Source organism: Schistocerca cancellata, chromosome 6, assembly GCF_023864275.1.
Source record: "Schistocerca cancellata isolate TAMUIC-IGC-003103 chromosome 6, iqSchCanc2.1, whole genome shotgun sequence".
Taxonomy (NCBI): Eukaryota; Metazoa; Arthropoda; class Insecta; order Orthoptera; family Acrididae; genus Schistocerca; species Schistocerca cancellata.
The window spans coordinates 486,909,260-486,935,316 of record NC_064631.1 but is presented as its reverse complement, the minus strand read 5'-3'; the positions used below and the strand labels follow the sequence as shown (position 1 = coordinate 486,935,316).

General features: G+C 40.0%; 1 protein-coding gene across 1 annotated transcript in view; it reads right to left on the bottom strand.

The window, feature by feature from the left end:
• The window catches only part of LOC126088399 (dynein intermediate chain 2, ciliary), a 259,102-nt gene that overhangs the window by 87,430 nt on the left and 145,615 nt on the right, over positions 1-26,057 (bottom strand). Inside the window, exon 7 of the mRNA XM_049906538.1 lies at positions 23,238-23,488. Within this exon, the coding sequence (XP_049762495.1) occupies positions 23,238-23,488 (251 nt within the window). The remainder of the gene's footprint in view (positions 1-23,237; positions 23,489-26,057) is intronic.

Here is a 26,057-nt window from a genome sequence, read left to right as displayed (position 1 = left end):
AACTAATGGTCCAGTATTATTCACATCTGTTAGCATCTGCTTTCTTTGGAATTGAAATTATCACATTTTTCTTTAAGTCTGAGAGTATTTCATCTAAGTCATATATCTTGCATGGCAGGTGGAATAATTTTGTCATCACTGGCTCTCTCAATGATCTCAATAATTCTGTAGGAATGTCACCAACTCCAGGTGCCTTGTTTTGACTTAGGTCTTTTAGTGCTCTGTCAAATTCTTCTTGTAGTATCATATCTCCCGTCTCATCTTCATGTACTTCGTCTCCTCTTTTTATAACATTGCTCTCAAGTTTGTTCCCCTAATATATACACTCCAAGAAATGGAAAAAAGAACACATTGACACCGGTGTGTCAGACCCACCATACTTGCTCCGGACACTGCGAGAGGGCTGTACAAGCAATGATCACATGCACGGCACAGCGGACACACCAGGAACCGCGGTGTTGGCCATCGAATGGCGCTAGCTGCGCAGCATTTGTGCACCACCGCCATCAGTGTCAGCCAGTTTGCCGTGGCATACGGAGCTCCATCGCAGTCTTTAACACTGGTAGCATGCCGCGACAGCGTGGACGTGAACCGTATGTGCAGTTGACGGTCTTTGAGCGAGGGCGTATAGTGGGCATGCGGGAGGCCGGGTGGACGTACCGCCGAATTGCTCAACACGTGGGGCGTGAGGTCTCCACAGTACATCGATGTTGTCGCCAGTGGTCGGCGGAAGGTGCACGTGCCCGTCGACCTGGGACCGGACCACAGCGACGCACGGATGCACGCCAAGACCGTAGGATCCTACGCAGTGCCGTAGGGGACCGCACCGCCACTTCCCAGCAAATTAGGGACACTGTTGCTCCTGGGGTATCGGCGAGGACCATTTGCAACCATCTCCATGAAGCTGGGCTACGGTCCCGCACACCGTTAGGCCGTCTTCCGCTCACGCCCCAACATCGTGCAGCCCGCCTCCAGTGGTGTTGCGACAGGCATGAATGGAGGGACGAATGGAGACGTGTTGTCTTCAGCGATGAGAGTCGCTTCTGCCTTGGTGCCAATGATGGTCGTATGCGTGTTTGGCGCCATGCAGGTGAGCGCCACAATCAGGACTGCATACGACCGAGGCACACAGGGCCAACACCCGGCATCATGGTGTGGGGAGCGATCTCCTACACTGGCCGTACACCACTGGTGATCGTCGAGGGGACACTGAATGGTGCACGGTACATCCAAACCGTCATCGAACCCATCGTTCTACCATTCCTAGACCGGCAAGGGAACTTGCTGTTCCAACAGGACAATGCACGTCCGCATGTATCCCTTGCCACCCAACGTGCTCTAGAAGGTGTAAGTCAACTACCCTGGCCAGCAAGATCTCCGGATCTGTCCCCCATTGAGCATGTTTGGGACTGGATGAAGCGTCGTCTCACGCGGTCTGCACGTCCAGCACGAACGCTGGTCCAACTGAGGCGCCAGGTGGAAATGGCATGGCAAGCCGTTCCACAGGACTACATCCAGCATCTCTACGATCGTCTCCATGGGAGAATAGCAGCCTGCATTGCTGCGAAAGGTGGATATACACTGTACTAGTGCCGACATTGTGCATGCTCTGTTGCCTGTGTCTATGTGCCTGTGGTTCTGTCAGTGTGATCATGTGATGTATCTGACCCCAGGAATGCGTCAATAAAGTTTCCCCTTCCTGGGACAATGAATTCACGGTGTTCTTATTTCAATTTCCAGGAGTGTATATATGCTCTGCATATCCCTTCCAACTATCAGCTTTCCCTTCTTTGCTTAGTTCTGGCTTGCCACCTGAGCTCTTGATATTCATACTATTGCTACTCTTTTCTCAAAAGATCTCTATAATTTTCCTGAAGGCAATGTAGATCTTTCTTCTAATTATACACATTTCTACAGCCTTGCAATTGTCCTCTAGCCATTCCTGCTAAGCTATTTTGCACTTTCTGTCAATCTAATATTTCAGACACCCATACTCCCTTCCACATGTTTCATTTGTTGAATTTTTATAATTTCTCCTTCTGTCAATTAAATTCAATACTGCCCGAGCTATCCAAAGATTTCTACTATGCCTCATCTTTTCATCTATGTAAACCCCTGCCACCTTCACTATTTCATCCATCAAAGCTACCTCATTCATTTGATATTTTATTTTTTTTTTCCTCCTCTTTCAATCACTCCCTTTGACACTTTGAAAAAACTATAGTTTCTTCAATTTATCCAGGTCTTTTCTTCTTAATTACCTAACTTTTTACAGTTTCTTCAGTTTTAGCCTTTTATTTGTCCACGTGAATCTCTTTTTCAGAACATATATTGTGCAGAAGATATTGGATAGAAAATCTTTTTACCTGTTGGTTTTAAACTTGCAAATACATATCATTTAAATTTTTATAAAAAATTACATCAGTATAATGAAAAGATAAAAATTTGAGTTGATGTTCTACATTTACAACTTATTTCTGCAATGAAAAATATGAATGTTTTCAAGCATGAGATAATGAGAGATTGAATAGAAATAGTTTTACAGTAGGTAGGAAACCACAGATTTTTTTAAAGTTATGTAATTCTGAAAGAGATTTTATATGTCTTGGTAATCTGTATATAGTTTTGTTCCTGCATGTTATACACATTTTTGGCACAATGTGGTGTTGCAATGACTAATACACCATGTGATCAAAAGTACTGACACCTGGCTGAAATTGACTTACTAGTTCGTGCTGCCCTCCATCGATAATGCTGGAATTCAATATGGTGTTGACCCACCCTCGCCGGCCGCGGTGGTCTCGCGGTTCTAGGCGCGCAGTCCAGAACCGCGCGACTGCTACAGTCGCAGGTTCGAATCCTGCCTCAGGCGTGGATGTGTGTGATGTCCTTAGGTTAGTTAGGTTTAAGTAGTTCTAAGTTCTAAGGGACTGATGACCACAGCTGTTAAGTCCCATAGTGCTCAGAGCCATTTGAACCATTTGACCCACCCTCAGCCTTGGTGACCGTTTCCACTCTTGCTGGCATATGTTCAGTCAGGTGTTGGAAGGTTTCTTGGGGAATGGCAGCCCATTCTTCACGAAGTGTTGCACTGAGGAAAGGTATCAATGTCTATTGGTGAGGCCTGGCATGAAGTCAGCATTCCAAAACAACCCAAAGGATTCAGGTCAGGACTCTGTGCAGACCAGTCCATTACAGGGATGTTATTGTCATTAACCACTCGGCCACAGGCCATGCATTACGAACATGTGCAAGATCGTGTTGAAAGATGGAATCACCATCCCCAAATTGCTCTTCAGTAGTGGGAAGCAAGAAGGTGCTTAAAACATCAATGCATCAATGTAGGTCTGTGCTGTGATAGTGCCATGCAAGACAACAAGGGGTGCAAGCCCCCTCCATGGGAAGCATGACCACACTATAAAATCACTGCCTCCAAATTTCACTGTTGGCACTACACACACTGGGAGATGACGTTCACTGGGCATTTGCCACACCCACACCCTACCATTGAATTGCCACTCTATGTACCAGGATTTGTCACTTCACAAATGTTTTCCCACTGTTCAATCATCCAATGTTTATGCTCCTTACACCGAGTGAGGTGTTGTTTGGCATTTACCGGCGTGATGTGTGGCTAATGAGCAGCCGCCTGATTATGAAATCCAAGTTTTCTCACCACCCACCTAACTGTCATAGTACTTGCAGTGGATCCTGATGCAGTTTGGAATACCTGTGTGATGGTGTCGATAAATGTCTGCCTATTACACATTACGACCCTCTTCAACTGTCGGCGATCTCTGCTACTAAACAGAAAAGGTCAACTTGGATGCTTTTGTGCTGTACGTGTCCCTTCGCATTTCCACTTCACTATCACATCAGAAACAGTGGACCTAGGGACGTTTAGGAGTGTGGAAATCTTGCATACAGACATATGACACAAGTGACACTCAATCACCTGACCATGTCTAATGTTCTGATGACTTAAAGTGTAAGTTTGAGTCTGGGTTATACTGATTTATTCCCCCAACCACATTCCACTTCTTTACGAGATGACTTACTTCAGATTTGCAGCCACTCTTCTTTACTGGATAGCCAGCTGCTGGAAACTCTCTGGACTTCTTCTCAGTCTCATAGCATGAGGTACAGGAACTTTTAAGCCTCTTTCTACTTATAAAATGAGTAGGCATACAAACTTTCCTTTTCGTCAGTTAACAGTGTATCTGACTTTCATGCCCAATACAATTTACACTTTCAACATACATATGTATCTTTCTGTAAGTACCTTGTACTGTTGAACATTAGAAACAAAATGAGTTACAGTTAAAAGAACGTTGGCCTCACTACCACGAGTTTCATAAAATGATCAGAAAATACATATTGCCTCTACCAAGGCTGAGTCAAGAGTCCACAATAGTACTTTTTCAACTGTTCTTGTTTCACATAGCAACAGTCAATGACACAATAAGCACATAGCAGCATAAAAACTCCATGATTCTTCCTTACACACACAATAAAACCTCTATGTATTGCTTGACAGGTACTTGTCAGTGCCGTTCGACCGCCACATCAACTTTCTTCCAGCAACTGATTTTAAACCTGCACACACAAACATGTGATGCCCAGTAGGTAGGATTTTACCATTCCACACTCATATCTAGAATATTGTTTGTTTGAGATGGTAGAAGGCAGAGTGATTCTAGAATTGACAGAAATTCTCAAATCACTACACACGTTCGAAGTCCGTGAGTTCCACAGAGCACCCCATTCTGCTCTTTCACGATGTCTAATGATTATTGAGGTCACTGATATGGAGTACCTGGCAGTAGCTGGCAGCAGAATGCACCTAATATGAAAAACGTATGTTTTGGGGAGTGTCCAGATACTTTTGATCACATAGTCTACGTATGTCACTGTGTGACGCGGTACTGTGATCATGCGCAATTTTGTTTTGAGTAAATTTTTTTTCTTTCTTCACTATACTTTTTATGACTTGTATAACTACTTCCACTATAGAAATGCAGGAAAGGGGTAAGATTTTTAGATCTTTAAAGAAAGGTTTGGCTTTTTTTCTTCTGATTGCTTCTTACATTATTTTCATAATTACCTTTTATTTCCCAAAAACTGTTTAGGTTTGGTGTACATTTCCCCAGAAAATATACTGTACCTCAGAAATGAATGTCATTTTTATTTTGGTCTTATGTGAATTCATGAATACCATTTTTTGGGGACTTAACTATTAGCATACTTCAGGTAAAATACTCAGTCACTTGTTTCATAATACCTTTTTCAAATGCAATATGATCTTCTCTGACATTCCCTTTAACTAATAGACTGGGGTCACGTTATAACAGTAATGGCAGTTAATTCATAACATGTAATAGGACATTATTTATGTATACAAAAAAGGAAATGAACCTAAAACTGAGACTTGTGGAGCACTGTGACTTAGTTCGCATGGTTTGGAAAGTTACATCTTGAGTTCATTTCCTTCCATGCTCTTTATTTTTGCTATTACACATACAATTTAAAACACTCATTTGGCATGTCCCTTACCCCATACATTCAAGCTTTCTCAAGAGCACAGAAGATCAATGACATCATATGCTTTTGTTTGGTCTAACAATAATCCTGAGATTTTTGTTTGAAGAATATAGTCAGTTGCAAAAGGAACACTTCTTCCATAATTTTAGAAAATCCTGGCAGTAGTAGCACAGGCCAATAGTTATCCACACAGTGATGATCACTTTTATGTATATTACTACTTTTTCTGTCTCAGCTACTTTGCGAAGACACCACTTGATAAAGATGAACTGCAGATATCTAACGAAGGAGGGAGCCTATGTCTTGCTGGTATTTTAATAATATAATTTGGTATATCATCAATGTTAGATGAATATTTACTCTTCAGTGAATTAATGGTATTTAGGAGCTTACCTGGACCTAATGGACTGAGTAACATGTACAGATTATTAAATACATGAAAGTTCTTTCAATGTTATATTGAAATGGATTTCCAAATTTTTCCTTCTCTAATTTTCAGCAATGGTTACATAATGAGAATTGAAACTGATTGTAACTGTGCAAGGATCAGTGACAATTTTTCCATCCTGTGATAACACAATACTTTTTGTGTCATGTCTTTTTTTCTGCACACACTTGGACTTAGTTTTATTGGCTGACTCCATAATATATTTGTCATTTTACTTCATAATGCCTCTTTTACAACACATCTCAAAACGAACTCATATTTTTTTTAAATGACTTAAAGTTCTGTGCTGCTGTTAGTTTTTGAGTGTGGAACTCTAGAAATAAATGCAACAATATGGATAACACAGGGTATAAAAATTTCTAGTGCCATGAAGAGGAAACTCCACAATGAACTGAAATATAATAAAAACAGATGTTTTTCTGAGTATGTTCACCATTACAAAGCTATATTTTAAAAAGTTATGAAGGTGGCCGAAAAAATGGCAAATAAGATGTTCATTGTACAACATAAAAGTAAAGCAAAAGCAGTGTGATCTGTTGTCAAACCAGAATTAGGTGTTAGAATTAGTAGTAATGAAATATCTAGGATTAAAGTAGATGTTAGCTTTATTGTAGACCCAGCACAAATATCAGAGTGTTTAAATGAATTCTGCATAAATTTGGCAAAGTAAGAAGTTGATGTAGCAGCCTTTGGAATCCACCATGAAAATGAGTATCTTATAGATTTTTAAAAAGTCACAATAAAGGATGAGGAAAATGTTATATTATCATTAAAAATAAATAAAAACTCTGCCAGGTGGGATGGGACACCCACTAAAATGGTAAAAATGGTATGTGGCATAATAGCACCACCATTAACTAAAATATTCAACCAGTTGTTTGAACAGGGATACTTTCCCAATGTTTTGAAGTATGCCAAAGTCAGATCTCTGTTCAAGAAAGGGTCACGGGAAGACATGGGAAACTATTGGCCTATTTCTATTCTTCCAGTCCTGTCAAAAGTATTAGAGAAAGCAGCTGCAAAAAAGATAAAAAACGTTATTGTAAAAAATGATAATATTTTAAGTAACCAATTTTTATTTCAACCAGCAAAAAACAATCTGGATGCAGTGAATAACTTTATTGAAAAGATAGGCAAATCATTGGATCAGAGGAGTAAAGTTGCAGGTATCTTTTGTGATCTCACAAAAGCATTTGACTCTGTGAACCATGACTTGCTTATCTATAAATTATACAAACATGGGATTAAGAACAATGCTCTTAGTTGACTAACAACACACTTACACAACAGAAAACACAGGGTAATATCACCTCAGATGCAGTGAACTATTGTTCTAAATGGAGTACAGTACCAGAAGGGGTGCCTCAAGGCTCCATTTTGGGGCCAATCCTGTTCCTATTCTATGTAAATGACTTATCTATAAATGTAAATTCCCCATCAGTTCTGTTTGAAGACAATTCTTCGGTTTTAATTGAAGAGGACAATGCAGAAAAGATTCTGAGCTCCATCATAAGCACACTGGATACCATAGAAAATGGTTCCAGTCAAATGGGTTGAAACTGAGCATTGCACAAACCAATATAGTACATTTCAGCATGTCCCCATCAATGAGTTCGAAAGCATCGTTGATGCAAGCTCGCAGTTCTGGCACGTTTCTTGGTAGAGGAGGTTTAAACACTGAATCTTTCACATAACCCCACAGAAAGAAATTGCATGGGGTTAAGTCGGGAGAGCGTGGAGGCCATGACATGAATTGCTGACATGATCTCCACCACGACCGATCCATTGGTTTTCCAATCTCCTGTTTAAGAAATGCCGAACATCATGATGGAAGTGCGGTGGAGCACCATCCTGTTGAAAGATGAAGTCGGCGCTGTCGGTCTCCAGTTGTGGCATGAGCCAATTTTCCAGCATGTCCAGATACACGTGTCCTGTAACTTTTTTTCGCAGAAGAAAAAGGGGCCGTAAACTTTAAACCATGAGATTGCACAAAACACGTTAACTTTTGGTGAATTGCGAATTCGCTGCACGAATGCGTGAGAATTCTCTACCGCCCAGATTCGCACATTGTGTCTGTTCACTTCACCATTAAGAAAAAATGTTGCTTCATCACTGAAAACAGGTTTCGCACTGAACGCATCCTCTTCCATGAGCTGTTGCAGCCGCGCTGAAAATTCAAAGCGTTTGACTTTGTCATTGGGTGTCAGGGCTTGTAGTAATTGTAAATGGTAAGGCTTCTGCTTTAGCCTTTTCCGTAAGATTTTCCAAACCGTCGGCTGTGGTACGTTTAGCTCCCTGCTTGCTTTATTCGTCGACTTCTGCGGGCTACGCGTGAAACTTGCCCGCACGCGTTCAACCGTTTCTTCGCTCACTGCAGGCCGACCCGTTGATTTCCCCTTACATAGACATCCAGAAGCTTTAAAGTGCGCATACCATCGCCGAATGGAGTTAGCAGTTGGTGGATCTTTGTTGAACTTTGTCCTGAAGTGTCATTGCACTGTTATGACTGACTGATGAGAGTGCATTTCAAGCACGACATATGCTTTCTCGGCTCCTGTTGCCATTTTGTCTCCCTGCGCTCTGGCGGCAGAAACCTGAAGTGTGGCTTCAGCCGAACAAAACTTTATGAGTTTTTCTACGTATCTGTAGTGTGTCGTGACCAAATGTCAATGAATGGAGCTACAGTCAATTTATGAAATCGCTTCAATCACTTGTAATAGCCCTGTAATATAGTTTTTGAGTCTGTCTGTCCTAGAAACTGCTTTCTTTGTAGAAACGTCTGCAGTTCATGGCCAATACATTATGATCAGAGCCCATGTCTGCCTCTGGAAATGCCGTACAGTTTAAAATCTGGTTTTGAAATCTCTGTCTTATCATTATATAATCAATCAGAAACCATTCCATTTCCCCAGATCTCTTCCACGTGCACAGCCTTTTTTCATGACTCTTAAATCAGATGTTAGTGATGACTGAATTATGCCTGCAAAATAATTCCATATGACTTCTTCTTTCATTCCTTTCCTGAAGTCCATGTTCTCCCACTATATTTCCTTCTCTTCCCTTTCCTACTGCTGAATTACAGTCGCCCATCACAATTAAATTTTCATCTCCTTTAACTACCTGAATAATTTCCTTTATATTGTAATACATTCTTTCAATCTCTTCATCATCTGCAGAGCAAGATGGCATTTGAACTTGTACTTGTGTGGTGGGCACTGGCTTTACACCTATCTTGGCTATGGCAACGTGTTCACTACATTGTCTGTAGTAGTTTACCTGCATTCCCATTTTCTTATTCATTATTATACCTACTCCTGCATTTCCCTTATCTGATTTTGTGTTAGTAGCCCTGCAATGACCTGGCCAAATGTTCTGTTCTTCCCACCACTGCACTTCACTAAATCATGCTGTATCTAAATTCAACCTACCCATTTCCCTTTTTAAATTTTGTAACCTATCTATACAATTAAGGGATCTAAAACTCCATGCTCTGATCCATAGAATACCAGTTTTGTTTTTCCTGATGGCAACATCCATCTTAGTATTCCCCACCCAGAGAGCCAAATGGGTGACATTTATAGCCCCAGTTAAATATCCTACAAAAATGTTGCCTATCTGTGTACTACCCGTCCTCTGTAAATATTGTGATAAACTTAGCAACAAAATAAACATTGTAAGTGTAAAGTAACATTTCCAAATTATTACTTTTATCTGAATCTTTCATAAAAGTAATATTAAATCTTTATTGACTTTCTTCCTTTTGTCTGATAGATGGCATAATAATGCCTCAAATTTTTCAAAGAATATGAGGATGCCCTGAAAAGTAATGCCTCCAAATATTTTATGTGAAAGGTTTATTAGCCTTAATAAACCTTTATTTCCAACTGGTTGGCTGATTTTTCAACCTCTTCAGATTTATACAGTTGCCGTTTCACAGCCATGTCTAAGATTCTGAAAACTTATTAACATTCTACATCCATATTCTGCTACATATTTATTTCTCAATGTAATCACCTGGTGATGAGAACATTTCTCCCACTGAGCAACCAGTTTGTTGATACTGTCTCTGTAGAACATTTGACTTTGTTGACAGAGCCATAGCCACACCTCTGCTTGCACCAATTCATCACTGTCAAAGTGAAGTCTCAAAGGTGTTTTGTAACTTCTGAAATCACTTGAAAATTGGATGGGGCCAAGTAAAGACTCTATGAATAATGATCATAACAGAAAACCCAAGGCATTGGATTGTTGCAGGTGCTGCACTGCTCATGTGTGTGGCCTGGCACCATCATGCTGAAAGACAGTGTGCTCCATATGTCGACAAACTTTTCAAATTTGAAACTCGATTGCAGCATACTGTTTCTCATGCACCAACATAGTTATGTCCATACTGCCATTTACACACTGCAGTTCCGAGCCCTTGAGCAAATACATAAACATGAAGAATAAAGATATGGAATGTTAATAACATTTGTTTTATTTAAAAAGTTTTAAGACTTTTCACATGAAAAATTCAGAGGTGTTACTTTTCAGCATGCTCTTGTATTTGAAGGTTTCCAAGTGGGGATCTGTATGTCATAACAATTATAAAGACTTCTTTAATAGTAACAGCAATTCACAAGCACAGGTTTCCATTTGTTGATCTAAGCAGCTACTACTATCAATAAATTTGAAATTGACTTCATTAATTACATATTGACAATACTCTCCTTCTGCATATTTCTCTACAAAAATGGGCTGCTAATTTATAGTTCTCTATGTTTAACATATGGATCCCTGTGTATCCAAAGTACTACATATGGATTCTCACATTACATTGTACTCAGAGAGACATAATATGTGAACTACTTTTTTACACTCTTGATCATGTCAACAGATAATAAGGTAGTTAATTTTGGTTTTTAGGCTTCCAACATACCAACTGCTAACAGTAACATTAATAAAAGCTTACTTTTTGTGATTCAGTTCATTTACAAGGACCTCTTTTAAAGTGTTCTGAATGAGGTATTTAACCTAAAAACGGCTTACCTCTCACACTGATAGCCACAGGAACTGTGCCATTTGTTTTCCCTTTACAGTTAATAGTGAATGCAGGTTCCTAGATTTTGATCAGAGTAAAAGAATGAGTAGTGAAAAATTAATGAAAGAATGTGCTGTCACTATTCCATAGAGCAATAGATCATGTGTAAATTCTTTAAAGTGAGACACTCTGCTTTTCCTTAGAAGGTATACCCCTGAGAGGTGATTATTTAGTTTCATCAGACCACTGAGAAATAAAATCCATTACATATTCACTCTATTCCACAATTATTGTTATATCTGGTATGGTTTTTGCTATAATTTCGACAGATTCTCTAGAAATATAAACACAGTCTGTTAACACATATTATTCATTTGGAAGTTTCAAAAACATAATGACATTGTAGAAATGAGTGTCCTCTTGCAATGAGTTTGTGTGAATGTGTGGTGTCCCCGTCCCCCCCCCCCCCCCCCCCCCCACCCAGCCTACCAATGTTTATCAGTAGTAAGCACATTCTTATTAAATATTATGTTCGTTTGCTTCAAGCTCTCCATTAGAAAAGAGGTGCAGTTCCACAACATGGTGCCATGCAGTTCTCATAACAATGACAAATTTCAGGTTCAATTTATTGCTCATAAAACATAATTTTACATGCACATGCATTTTCAACTAAATATGAAGTTTTCATAATTACAATTTTTCTTACTTTACATTATTTCTTATTACATTCTAATTCATGATAAATTCAAGTTATAAGGGCATTTTTGGATAAGCCACTGCTTGACTCGCTTTTTAAAAGAATCCCCCGTCAATACCTTAACTTCATTTGGTAACAAGTTATTAAAAACAGATCCTTTGACATAGGGGCTTTTCGCTGTGAAAGTTAATCTTCTGTTAATCATGTGAAAGTCTTTTCTATGCCTTGTTTCATAGTTGTGAATATCTATGTTTCTTTTTGTGGTCTTAGTGTCTTCTTTCACTAGCATTATACACTCCTGGAAATTGAAATAAGAACACCGTGAATTCATTGTCCCAGGAAGGGGAAACTTTATTGACACATTCCTGGGGTCAGATACATCACATGATCACACTGACAGAACCACAGGCACATAGACACAGGCAACAGAGCATGCACAATGTCGGCACTAGTACAGTGTATATCCACCTTTCGCAGCAATGCAGGCTGCTATTCTCCCATGGAGACGATCGTAGAGATGCTGGATGTTGTCCTGTGGAACGGCTTGCCATGCCATTTCCACCTGGCGCCTCAGTTGGACCAGCGTTCGTGCTGGACGTGCAGACCGTGTGAGACGACGCTTCATCCAGTCCCAAACATGCTCAATGGGGGACAGATCCGGAGATCTTGCTGGCCAGGGTAGTTGACTTACACCTTCTAGAGCACGTTGGGTGGCACGGGATACATGCGGATGTGCATTGTCTTGTTGGAACAGCAAGTTCCCTTGCCGGTCTAGGAATGGTAGAACGATGGGTTTGATGACGGTTTGGATGTACCGTGCACTATTCAGTGTCCCCTCGATGATCACCAGTGGTGTACGGCCAGTGTAGGAGATCGCTCCCCACACCATGATGCCGGGTGTTGGCCCTGTGTGCCTCGGTCGTATGCAGTCCTGATTGTGGCGCTCACCTGCATGGCGCCAAACACGCATACGACCATCATTGGCACCAAGGCAGAAGCGACTCTCATCGCTGAAGACAACACGTCTCCATTCGTCCCTCCATTCATGCCTGTCGCAACACCACTGGAGGCGGGCTGCACGATGTTGGGGCGTGAGCGGAAGACGGCCTAACGGTGTGCGGGACCGTAGCCCAGCTTCATGGAGACGGTTGCAAATGGTCCTCGCCGATACCCCAGGAGCAACAGTGTCCCTAATTTGCTGGGAAGTGGCGGTGCGGTCCCCTACGGCACTGCGTAGGATCCTACGGTCTTGGCGTGCATCCTTGCGTCGCTGCGGTCCGGTCCCAGGTCGACGAGCACGTGCACCTTCCGCCGACCACTGGCGACAACATCGATGTACTGTGGAGACCTCACGCCCCACGTGTTGAGCAATTCGGCGGTACGTCCACCCGGCCTCCCGCATGCCCACTATACGCCCTCGCTCAAAGTCCGTCAACTGCACATACGGTTCACGTCCACACTGTCGCGGCATGCTACCAGTGTTAAAGACTGCGATGGAGCTCCATATGCCACGGCAAACTGGCTGACACTGACGGCGGCGGTGCACAAATGCTGCGCAGCTAGCGCCATTCGACGGCCAACACCGCGGTTCCTGGTGTGTCCGCTGTGCCGTGCGTGTGATCATTGCTTGTACAGCCCTCTCGCAGTGTCCGGAGCAAGTATGGTGGGTCTGACACACCGGTGTCAATGTGTTCTTTTTTCCATTTCCAGGAGTGTAGTTTATATTATATACACGGCATAAACTGTGAAAATATTGTGTGTAATCAGCAGGGGTTTGCAAGAAGTTCCTGGTTTTACTTTTGCAATGATACTCAAGGTCTGGTTCTGCAGTATGAAAACCCTTTTCATATTAGTTTGGCATGTCCCACCCCACAGTACTTTTCCATAAGACAAGAACGGGTACACTAGCCCATAATATACAGTCTTCAGGGTTTCAGAATTAAGATATGGTGATAATCTTCTTAATACATGTAGACTGGGTATTACTTTTTTACAGACATAATCAGGTTGCTGCTTCCGCGAAAGTCAATCATCTATGCATAAACTCAAGAATGTACAATACGTACAGGTTTTTGGTGGAATTTCATCAAACATAAAATTTTGTCTGTTTGGACCACTTGGTTTAAAATTAATAATATTAGTTTTTTCTATGTTTACCCTTAGGATTGTCTCTTTCAAAGTGAGCTCCTGCCTTTTTGATAAACTTATGTATCTCTCCAACTAGGCTGGCCTCACTGTCTGCATGACAGATACCAGATGTATCATCTGCATACATTGTGATTAATTGATTATTGTCAAGAGAACTTGGGAAATTATTTACATAGCATATGAATAGGACTGAACCTAAAATAGAGCCCTGATGAAGCCCTGGGGAACACCAAAATGTATATTTCTTATACTTGACCTTCTCCTCTCCAGTATTTCTCCAGTACAGTATATTATCTCCATGCACTGCTGTCTACCCTTTAAATATGTTTCTAGCAACTGTATGAGTTTTCCAGTGACACCACTCTTTGCAACTTTTGATAAGAGCATGTCATGATGTTCACTATCAAAAGCCCTTTAGAGGTTAAGGAATACTCCTGCTGCTTGGGACTTTCATTTATTTTTTTAAGTACATGATGGACAAATTGTACTGCTGCTGACATGGTACTTTGACCTCTTCTGAAACCATACTGGAAATCATTTAATATGTTTGCATTGGTGAAATGTTTCAGGATTTTTTAAAATATTATTTTCTCTATCAGTTTGCTGAAAGTTAAGATCAGGGCAATGGGTCTGTAGTTCTGTACATGATTCATTTCCCCCTTTTTGTTTATTGGTTTAACTACAGAGCCAGTTTCAACTTGTTAGGGAACACGCCGTCTTCGAGAACACAGTTTATTAGATGAATTAGCCATTTCATTAGTTCATGTTTGCATTTCTTCAAAAGATGTGGAGAAATTTAATCTAATCCTGTTGATTTTTCATTTCTGAGGCTATCAATAAGCTGCAGAGTGTCATATGTGCTTACTGCGGGTAGTGTACTGCAGTTCTGTTTGTTACTGGACTCAAGTGTGTGCTGTATATCCTGTTTCATAGAGACATCATTTTTGACAGTATCAATGAAGTAATTATGAAAAATATTGCTGACTAGAAGGGGATCAGAGATATCTTCATTATTCAGAGTTAATTGTACATTATTAATTTTACTTTCTGTTTCATTGTTTCTGATTTTATTTACAATTGTCCATCAAGTTTTTGAAACATTATCTGAAGCTTGTATCTGCTGGCTGATTCTTTCTGATTTTAATCTCCTGACTTTTTTGTGGTACTTATATTTGTACTGCTTGTAGAGTTCTTTATGTAACTCTGAGTAAGGCAGTGTCCTGCCTCTCTCCCTGTTGTCATTTGCATCTTCCCTACACAACCACGGTGCAGCATTTTGGGAGGGAAAGAGGTAGGGGGAGGGGACAGGAATATGCTGGCATAAGCTGTCGCCAGTACACAGGTCAGCAAAGATGGAGCGTGAAGATCGATAGTAGCTGTTGGATAAAGTGTGCCTTATCATGAGAGACCCCAGAGACACACTGACAAGCAACGCACTGCCAACGCTCTCTCAACAGCAGGTATTTAGGCCACTGATGCTGACCAGAGGGCTTCACTGACTTGACTTACACTTTGGTGTCTGTCAGTTCAATCATGGAGCAGGTATAGTTCATCGCACGCTACGACAGTACATAGTAATATTGCTGAGGAGCTTGTACCACAACATGTGGACTCTATTCAAGATAAGTAAATGTGAGAGTCCTTGTAAATAAAGAACTGTATTAATCCATGTGTGCATTTGTGTTGCAGAAGGAGGATACCAGCCACCCATAACAACATACTCTCCCTTGCTTCCTATGGTACAGTACTCTACAAAACTTGTGCGAACCGGTTCAGAGAGAGAGAAGAGTAAGAAGAGATAAAAGGCGAAAATTTGGCAGAGTTAGGGATGTAAAAGAAGGGAAATAGCTTTTCAGCTTATCTGGCAGCTTTGAAGACATTTGAATCAAAATGTCTTACCATATTTGCACTTTTTTATGAGTTAACCTTACTTCTCCAGAGCAGTGAGCTCTCTTAGCTGCAAGTTGTTGGCACATCTGCATTTTGCAATTTATAGGCTAAGGTCCCTGATCCTGTATCCAAAATACAGAGGAGTCACCAGTTGTAGCAAACAATAAAAGCAACTGTATAGATAAAAAAAATTCTACTCACCAAGCAGTGGGAGGAGAACACACAAATAAAAGGTATTACAACTTCCTAGATTTTGGAGCCTGTTTCTCCTTCTTCTGGCAGAAGGGTTGAAGAGGAAGACTGGGGATGAAGGAGAAGGACTCATGAGGTTTAGGGGAGGGGGTAGACTTTCTATACTTGTAAGTAGGATTAAAGTTATAGATCAGTAGATGATGCCTGAAGAGACTTAGTGAACTTTGGTTTGGTCTTCGGAATGATGGCAAAAAGTAGATTATTGTTTTTATTATTTAGTTCTAGGGACCAGATCACCATGTACAGTAAAGTTTACATTATTGGTGAAGGTCAATTCCATTGTAAACATTCTGTTTAGATCAGCCATTAAGATATCTGCTTCTGTGATTGTAGCCTGTCTCTCTTCTTATATTTTAGTGTAATTTTTTGCTTCTGTTGGCTCTAATAGCAATTCAGTGAGTGTAATTGACCTCCCTACATTTCTTGAGTCAATGCACAACTGTTCAGAAAAGATTTCATTTATCTTTATCATACCTTCAGAATAACAATTAATAAATCTTTGATTAAAGTGAAAGGTTCAGAGGCTCAATTCTCTTGACCAATCTAAAGTTTAATAAAAACTCAAAAGTCACTCAACAACAGAAAGTGTAAATGCATACTTGAGAGATTGAAAGACCATTTTGATATTTTTTGTAGAGTTATGTATGCCGGGAGTCCTGAAATAGTAAAGAAAATCACATCCAGGTCAAACTGCAGCCTTCACAGCTCCCTTATAACATTTTCCTAACAGTAAAAATATAACAGATAGCATATAATATTATTAACATCAAATAGTGAACTGTATTCTTTTTCAGTCCCTCCAATTTATTGACAAGTTTATTTAAATGTCAATTTTGAATTAACACACAACAGTTATACACTAAAAGACAATCTTGCAGCACCATTTGACTTTATTGAGAGTCATTAAATTTATCTGGATTACTGAGAGAATTTGTTTTACCCATATCAAATTATCATGCCAATGAAACACATTATGAAGATTAGAATCAAGTATCAAGTAAAGTATTGCACAAAATGAACCTATTTGCATGCTCATTAAAATAACAGAGGATTACTTACATTTTGATTGTGATGTAACACTATAAGCGTGTAGGCATGTGCAATAATAAATATGATGAGTTTAGCTGTACCCTAGTATGATGGGTTTGGGTGGCTCAAATTCATTAACATCAAGGTTATGAGGTGCCATAAAGATAATGTGAATCTGAGCATAGTACCAATCATGCATACTGCTTTAAATGACTATACTACATACAGTTGTACTGAAAAACTGGCTGCCCCGCAATCCCCAACCATCTAAGTTGCTCTTCAATTTTGAAAAACAGATACTGTGGTCTCACCAGACAGAGATGTTTTAGCCATTTATTGGAGGTAGAATGCAACTCTGTCTCATATTAACATTTACGTTATTGTTACCTGTATCATCTTATCATTCTCAGACTAGCCACAGCAGCCAGCCAAGGGGTATGTGGTCACCAACCTGCATAATTTTCAGTACTGCAACAATGTTGCATAGCACTCTACAACTCATCAGCCTAGCACATGCTGTAACATAAAGCTATGTTTCATAGCCAGCCATGTGGCAGGAACTGACCCCATCACAATAAACCCAGGAAGGGAAAGTAGATATGGCCTCAGCTTAGTCAGTAGCTTTATTCTATCAGGGCCGTCCATTTGCCCAGTGCAGTCTCCACGACAGTCGTTGGTAAGGTGTGTAGCTACAGTCTCACTGAGAGCTATTTCCTGACACTCCAGCACTTGTAGTGTCACAACTGTGTGGTGAAGTTGAATGTTAGTAGCGCCAAGTGCCGAATATATCAGCATTTCTCCTTGCATGTCTCTGCCCACTGCAAAGACCAGTCTTATCATTTAGATTTTTGTTCATCAGTTTCAGCAGCTGTTTTTGAAGAATGCCGATGTGAAGAAATAGCACACTAGTCACATTAAAAATTGTTTTTAATGCAACTGGTGTGCTATTTCTTCACATCAGATATAGATATCTTGTTATTCCATCCACCCCTCCCCCCCTCCCCCCCCCCCCCCCCCCCTCAGTGCAATTGGCAATTGGACTTCTTCTTCGCATCATCTGTACTTGCTTCGTACAGTCAAAGAGAAAGACTGGACATGACGAAAGCTCAAAAAGTGGCAATGCTCCTTCACACAGTGAATATTTATCGAAAATTGTGACAAAATATAATAAAAAATAAAAATATCGATATTGTATACTGCCATTTCGATATATGAGGGCTGTTCAAAAAGTAGCGTGACTTTTCAAATTGTGTGGGCAACGTAGATTTGATTATTGATCTTTTCTGTTATGTTGGTACACATGTCCCAAACATATGTTCACAGTTTCAAGCGTATAGCATACCTTGTTTATTTTTGACAGATAGGAAGGTTAGATGGGTTTTAGTGTGCTCAGCGATTTTCATTTATTATAAAAAATGGAGCAAAGAATTTGCATCAAATTTTGTGTGAAAAATGGAATCAACTGCTCTAAAACACTTGAAATGTTGACTGTGGCATATAGTGAGTCCGCTCAAAAAAAGCAGCTTACAAGTGGTACAAGCTCTTCCAAGATGGCCGAGAAGATGCCAGTGACGAATTTGCTCTGGACACCCCAGCACATCAATAATAGATGATAACATCAAAGCTGTGAAGAAAATTGTTTTGGAAAATCATCGAATTACTGTAAGAAAAGTTGCTCAGGACATTGGCATATCGGTCAGCTCATGTCATGTAATTTTTTTGGATGTTTTCGGCATGAGATGTGTGTCAGCAAAGTCTGTTCCAAAACTTATCAATTTTGATCAGAATAACCATTGCATAAGCATTGCTCAGTAGTTCTTGAATGACATTAATAATTATTCCGTTTTGCTCAAAAGGGTCATAGATGGTGACAAAATATGGGTTTATGGTTGTGACAAAATATGGGTTTATGGTTGTGACATCGAAACCAAAGCCCAATCATCCCAACGGAAGCATCCCGGAGAGCCAAGACTGAAAAAAGCATGCCACATTCAGTCAAATGTCAAAGCATGCCACATTCAATCAAATGTCAAAACTTTGCTCACTGTTTTTTTTTTTTCAATTACAGTGGGGTAGCACATCATGAGTTTTTGCCTCAAGGTTGTACAGTCAATAAGGAGTATCACCTTGATGTTATGCACTGTTTGTGAGAAGCAATACATTCATGGCTTTTTCATCATGACAACGCACCTGCTCATTCATCGTTGCTTGTGACAGATTTTTTGGCATAAAACAACATGACAATCATGCCTCAGCCACCATATTCACCAGATTTGGTCCCATGAAACTTTTTCCTGTTCGCAAAACTGAAGAGACCTATGAAAGGACAAAGATTTTCAATGATTAAGGAAATAAAAATAGCATCGTTGAAAAGTACTCAAGGCTGTACCAGAAAGTGCTTATGAGAAGTGCTTGGGGGATTGGAAGAAGCATTGACACAAGTGTATTGTATCTGAGGGAGATTACATCACTCCATATGAAGTTGCAAAAATATTCCCACAGCTGTATTTAAAAGAGTAACAATGAGTGAATATGTGACAGTTTGGATCTCCTTTAGACATACTATGACATGAACCCTTAACAAAGTGAATGTTTTGTGTTTTTTTATGGGTTTAGGTTCATATTTTAAAATACAAGAAGCATTCATAAATGTATTTATTTTAGAGATTTTAAAGTCAGTTTCTGTTTTGCATTCAAGAAACTGCTTTTCAAGTAATTTAAATATCTGATAAAGGAAGTTTGTAATGGATCTAGCAGATTTCAAAGAACATAAAGATATATTATTGACAGCCGTGTATACATCATTTATGGTTATGTACAAGTAGGAGAATTGGTTTTAGCCTTTTTTGTGGCAATTAATATGCTTGTCCTTATAAATAAGAGTTAGTCTGGGTGATTCCAGTGGAGCATTATGAACATACGATCCATGATATGGAAAGGTGACTCCAGTATTCAGTAGCATAAAAATTATAGATCTTTTTTCCCCCTTCATGATATGTAAGAGAAATATTTTCTAGCAAATACAATACTTCCTTTAGCAGACTATAAAATATATGTAAAATAAGGGAAAGGTGACAACTCACATACAGAGAACCAATGTGTGGAACACAAAAACATGTAACAGATTCACACTAGCTTTCCAACTATTGCTGTTTCTCTAGTAAAAATACACACATTCATTCACATAACCACACAGATACCTAAACGTACATTGCCGCAGTCCTAGTGAGACTGATTATTGAGAGTTGCTGCTTAGGCAGGTGGTGGCGGGTTGTTGGTAGGAGAGGGCACAGGAGGCAAGGAGAGGATATCAGTATAGTGTGAGGCACATCTTTTGACAGATGACTCCGAAACTACCCAGAAAGACAAAAGGAGTTCAGAGGGCAGAGTATGTAAGAGATAGAGAGAGAGGTGGATAGGAGAAGAATATGGAGATGAAGAGAGATGCTGGGAGGGGGGAGAGAAATGAGCCACCTTCCCACATGTCAATTTCTGCCTCTCAGGTGGCTCCATAAATATTTAATATCATTCACATCAGCCACCACCTCCACTTTAATAACTGTCACTCATGCCATGTCCTTTCTCTTTCCCCTCCCAGTCTCCCTCTTCAATTGTCACTTCCTCTCCTTTCATCCCCTCCCTCACACTTCTCTGTCTCTTACATGCTCAACCCTCTGAACACCTTTCATCCTGTTACGCATTCCTTGGGTCATCTGGTTGACTAAGTGGTTGTGCATGTGAATGTGTGTACTTTTACTAGAGAAAGAGCAAGAGCTTGAAAGCTTGGGTGAACACTGTTTTCCATTAAATGTTTCTGTGTGTCACTCACGGGCCTGCTATACGTGACCAGTCAACTTTTCCTTACTTCATGTATTTTCCATCCAGAAATTTACATTACTATTAGACTGCAAAACACAGATACACTTTCAGCCTTATCTACTTGAACAGCTATGTAGTAAAAATTTCTCATACAGGCAGCTGTCAGCACTGTCAAGCAGCATATTATAGAGCTGTCAGCTGTTACAAAAAGTTAACAACTGACAAACAAAATGAAAAAGTGTCTCCTTCTCATGCCACATACACACACTCTGATGTAAACTTTCAAGCTCAAACTGCAAAGATGATGTTACAGTATGCATCAGTATATTGTATTAAACCTAGTATAAATTGCTGTTACTAATATTAATGTCATCCAAAGTAATTTTTGGTGAAAGGGGATACAGAATAGACTTGGAAGTACATGGAGAATAACCGATGTAACCACAATCTTCAATTTATGCAGAGTAGAGCACTTTCTGTGTTTTGCTTGCAGGGTGTGGTGTCATGTTCAAGGGTGCACCAGTGGTAGTATAGGGCCAGTTGACAGTTATTGTTCTGTAGTGGCAGTAGGTGGGCACCAGTGTGGGCCAACAGTATAAGACATTGTTATAAATCTTTATTAAACAGTGTCTTATTAAATAAATGTCTTTAAATGATACATTCTGTAAAACATCAGCAACTATTCTATTGCAGATTTGTGTTGCCCATAACTAAAGCAGAAGTAACATTAATGGGAAAGCAGTAGCACAGGTGAGGTGTCAAGATCGAGCCAAAAACTCACCACAGCTGAGCCGCTGATTGACTGAACATCCCAAGACCTGTTTCCTTGGTTATAAGTCAAATGTAGTCTCCCTCAACACATCAGATACAGGTCAGAATACAACATGAGAATCACTATGTGTTTATGTGTTGTGCTCATGTGTTCTCTGTGTTAATAAATTCAATCAAAAAATGATGTTAGGAAGTGAGTTGTGGAAAATCCCCATCCAAAACCTCCTTCTCCTGAAATTTGCTGGTCACTTTCTACCTCTTGCCTTTGTTTACTTTCTGCACTCCTATTTATTTCTCTGTCCTTTTCATCATTTTGGATTCCTATTTCACACCTCCCTCTTGTTGTCACAGACTAATCAACTTTCTGTTGTTTTTGCTTGATTAATTATTACATCTTTCACATTTATTGTAGCCTCCTTAGGGCTCTTCCTGTGGCCCCTGTTTCATTTCTACTCTCCATTTTATTTACTTTTGATTGGTTCTTCCTTTACTGAAATCTCAACCTGCTCCCCATCACTGGGTGAGGTGGCACAGTCGTTAGCACACTGGACTCTCATTTGGATGGAGGACAGTTGCAGTCCATGTTCGACCATTTGGATTTTGATTTTTTGTGATTGTCCTAAGTTGTTCTAGGCAAAAGCCAGGATGGTTTCTTTGAAACAGCACAGTCAGTATCCTTTCCCACCCTTAAGAAAACAATCCATGCTTGTGCTCCATCTCTAATGACTTTACCTACTGGTCATAAAACCATTATCTTCCTTCCTTCCTTTGCTTACCCTTCTCCCCTGGTCTATGCAACATTCTGCCTTATTCCTCTTTTCCTAACTTACTGTGGTTTCCTCTCAAAAGCTTTTTACATTTAGAGCAACTCCTACCACTATTATAAAAATAATTTCATGTCACATTATCCCCATTTCAATAAAAAGAATTCTAAGAAATCGGCAAGGAAATGTTTAACAACAGATTTATTTTGAACATGGCTGCACTTCAGAAATGGTTAGAGATCAGTAAATGAATCAGAAGCAGCCAACCAGTTGCAACAAAAGGTGGTTTTATTTAACCTTTGACCATGGTTTTGATGGATGTAAAACCATCTTCTTTACAAATACATGTAACTAAAGCTTCACATTGGAAAAACACCAAATAATTAAGTACTATGACATTTGTCCAATGAAAATATGCTGTCAGAACACATCACTGTATACATTATTAAATGTACTGACCTCTATGATCAGTGCTTATTAAGTAAGAATAGTTAAAATGAAGAAGTAAAATCAATCAAATAAAATGTCAGGTGATGGTAGGCACTGACATTTTACTTGATTGGTTTTAATTCTCCACTATAACTATTCTGATCAAAGGGGTCAGTATATTGAATAATGCATACAATGAAGTGCACTGACAGCATGTTTTCACCAGACAAATGTCAGACTGCTTCATTATTTGGTGTTTTTCCAATCTGAAATATTAGTTACATGTATTTCTGAAGAAGACTGCTTTACATCTGTCGTAACCATGTCAAAGGTTGCATAACACCACCTTTTGTTGCAACTGGCCTACTGCTTTGGATTCATTTAATGAACAGATTTATGTGTTTTTAAGTTAATGTAAGGAATGTTTACCTGCCACACTATTCCTCCATGCTTGCTTGATATTGAATTGCTCTTGCTTACTGGTTCCTTTGATGGGGAAATAACATTATAAACAGCAACATTTCCATCAAACAGTCCAACAACGATGAGGCAAGCAAATTTAGGATGAATATCCACACACACTACTCCAGTATCTGTAGTACAAACATATTCAGGGAATGATGGATTTTTCAATGTGAACAGACACACAGCACCTTCAGGTTGTGGTTTCATGAAATCAACTGAAAAAAGGACACTACAATAAAATCTCACATTTTGAATCTATTATGAATTAAAATAAAAATTAAAAATAACTATGAAGAATACTTAATTTACTGCTCAGTCTTTCCTTCACATCACTCATTTGTCACTCATTAGCATACATGCCTGCTTGTGATACACCCTTAAATTATTGCTACTCTGAAGTAGCAAATGTAGGTGTGTGTTTGTGTTGAATACCTCTCTTCTACCAGCCCACTCAGTAATACTTAGCTGCATGCCATAGCAATTCCTGTCATTCATTCATTCATTCATTGTGTTCCAATGACAAGGAGAACATTGACTGATGTGGAATGAGTCAAAAAGACAAAGAAATCACAGAAATTTAATCTGTAAACTGTTTTAACAATAACCTATTAGCACACTCCTCAATGATATGCTTATGCCATTTAACCTTACACACATAACTAGTTTCTTAGCATGGCTATTTACTTTATAAAGCACATAAAAATTCATTTTATAAACTGAAACACCTTTTTGGCTGCAATCTATATTTATGTTTCAGATGCATTTTGGCTTTTACACTAAGCAATCTTCAGTGGATTTAATCTGGAAAAATATAGTTTTTGTTTTTATATTTGGTACTTACACATTAAAAGGCAGTTCACACTATAATTTTTACAGTAACAAATTATTTATTAATGTAAAAATCATGACATGAAATATTTTATAATCTATAAGTATAGCACATAAAATTAGAATTATGTTGTTCAGATTAAATACACTGATATAATGTAAAATGTGAAACATTTGCTGTAAAAGGTGAAACACTACTGGAACACAAATATAGGTTACAGAAAGAAGGTGTTTTAATTTATGAAATGAATATTAACCGAGGTGGGGGTGGGGTGGGGGGGGGGGGGGGGGCGGAAGAGAGAGAGAGAGAGAGAGAGAGAGAGAGAGAGAGAGAGAGAGAGAAACTGCTGGCTCCTCAGTTGCACTATAGAGCTGCTGTTTATCTACCTACTGTCAGTTACCCCCCTTTTCCTGTTCCAGTTGCAAACACTCCAAGGGAAGAATGACTGCTGGTAAGCTTTTGTGAGACCTCGAATCTCTTTCATTTTACCTTCATGGCCTTTTCATGAGATATGTATGGGAGCAAGCAAAATATTTGTTGATTCTTCTAGGAAAGAATGTTCTACAAATTTTAACAGTAAACCACACCATGATGCACTATGACTCCCTTTTGGAGCCTGCCAAAAGAGCTGGATGAGCATCTCCTTTATGCTTTTGCATTTAGAACTTGAACCAGAGATTAAATGCACTTCCTTTATTTAGACTTTCTCTATTTCCTATATCAATCCTATCTATAACAGACTGATGAGTGATATTCAAGTATTGGTCAAACAAGGGTTTTGTATGCTAATGCCTTCATGGCTGGCCTACACTTCCTGAAGATTGCTCCTATGAATCCCAGTCTGACATCTGCCTTATCTATGAATAGTTTTATGTGGTTGTTCCATGTTAATGGTCTTATTGTTCAATAATTGAATTTCTGCCTATTTATTCACAATATATGACATTCGTTTATGTCAAGGGTCAACTGCCAAATGTAGATCTGTAGTGTTGCAGAATAGTAAAGAGTTGGAAACATGGAATATTGTCAAAGTTTTGTTGCCTATACCGAGAGCCAGAGGCAGTATGTTAGCCAAGAGGTAGGAGGATTGCACATATATCAGAATGTGTTGTCACGCAGGGGCAATGGCCTGGTTACACACAACAGGTGAGGAGAATTGCTTAGCACGTGGGTTTGTGTTAGACGGAGACTTTCGTAGAGTGCAGGACAGAGGTATAGCGTCAGCTGTACTGCATTTCACAACTTTACGTAAGTCTGCCATAACAACACGTAACTCTGTTGCAAGAACACCTAAGGGGTGAGTACGACAGACGAATCAGCAGTATAAGTGGAACGAATGCATTCATTACAAACAAGCATGACCTCAGGACATCGCTTGTGCTTCCTTAAATAAGCCAGCTTTGATAGCAACAAGGCACTCACAGTTAGACTTGCAGATAGATGTGTACTGGGTCGCTGTGTAGTGCTCAGCTCGGTGATCGACATGTTAATCTTTATTAAGGAGATGCTGCAGTAAGGGCGGCCCATCCAGCAGCAGACGTGAGGGGACGGTACCAGCTCTGGTCCTCTCTGCTGCTGCTGTCAATCATCAACCCAGGATTATCAGACATCGCGGCAGACTCGCTCGCCGCCAATGCTGACCACATCAGTGAGCCGTCGTCGAGATCGTGCAGGGCCTAGGCCCTGTGCATCTGCCGTCACAACCAGGTGAGCCAACGACGCTGGAGGACTGCAACTCGTTCCGCCCATCCACCATGGATGAGCCACCAGGAGGAGTAGTGAAGAAGATGGGATGGGATAGAGTACACTCCGCACTACGAGAACACTTCTCGTGCCGACAGCGCCAGGACTCCAACCTGGAGCCTCTACGCGCAATGGCCTGCTGTCCGCCACCGAGCCGGCCGGCTAGCTGAGCGCCGCCAGCCACACGCGGCCGAAGTAAGAAGTAAGGACAG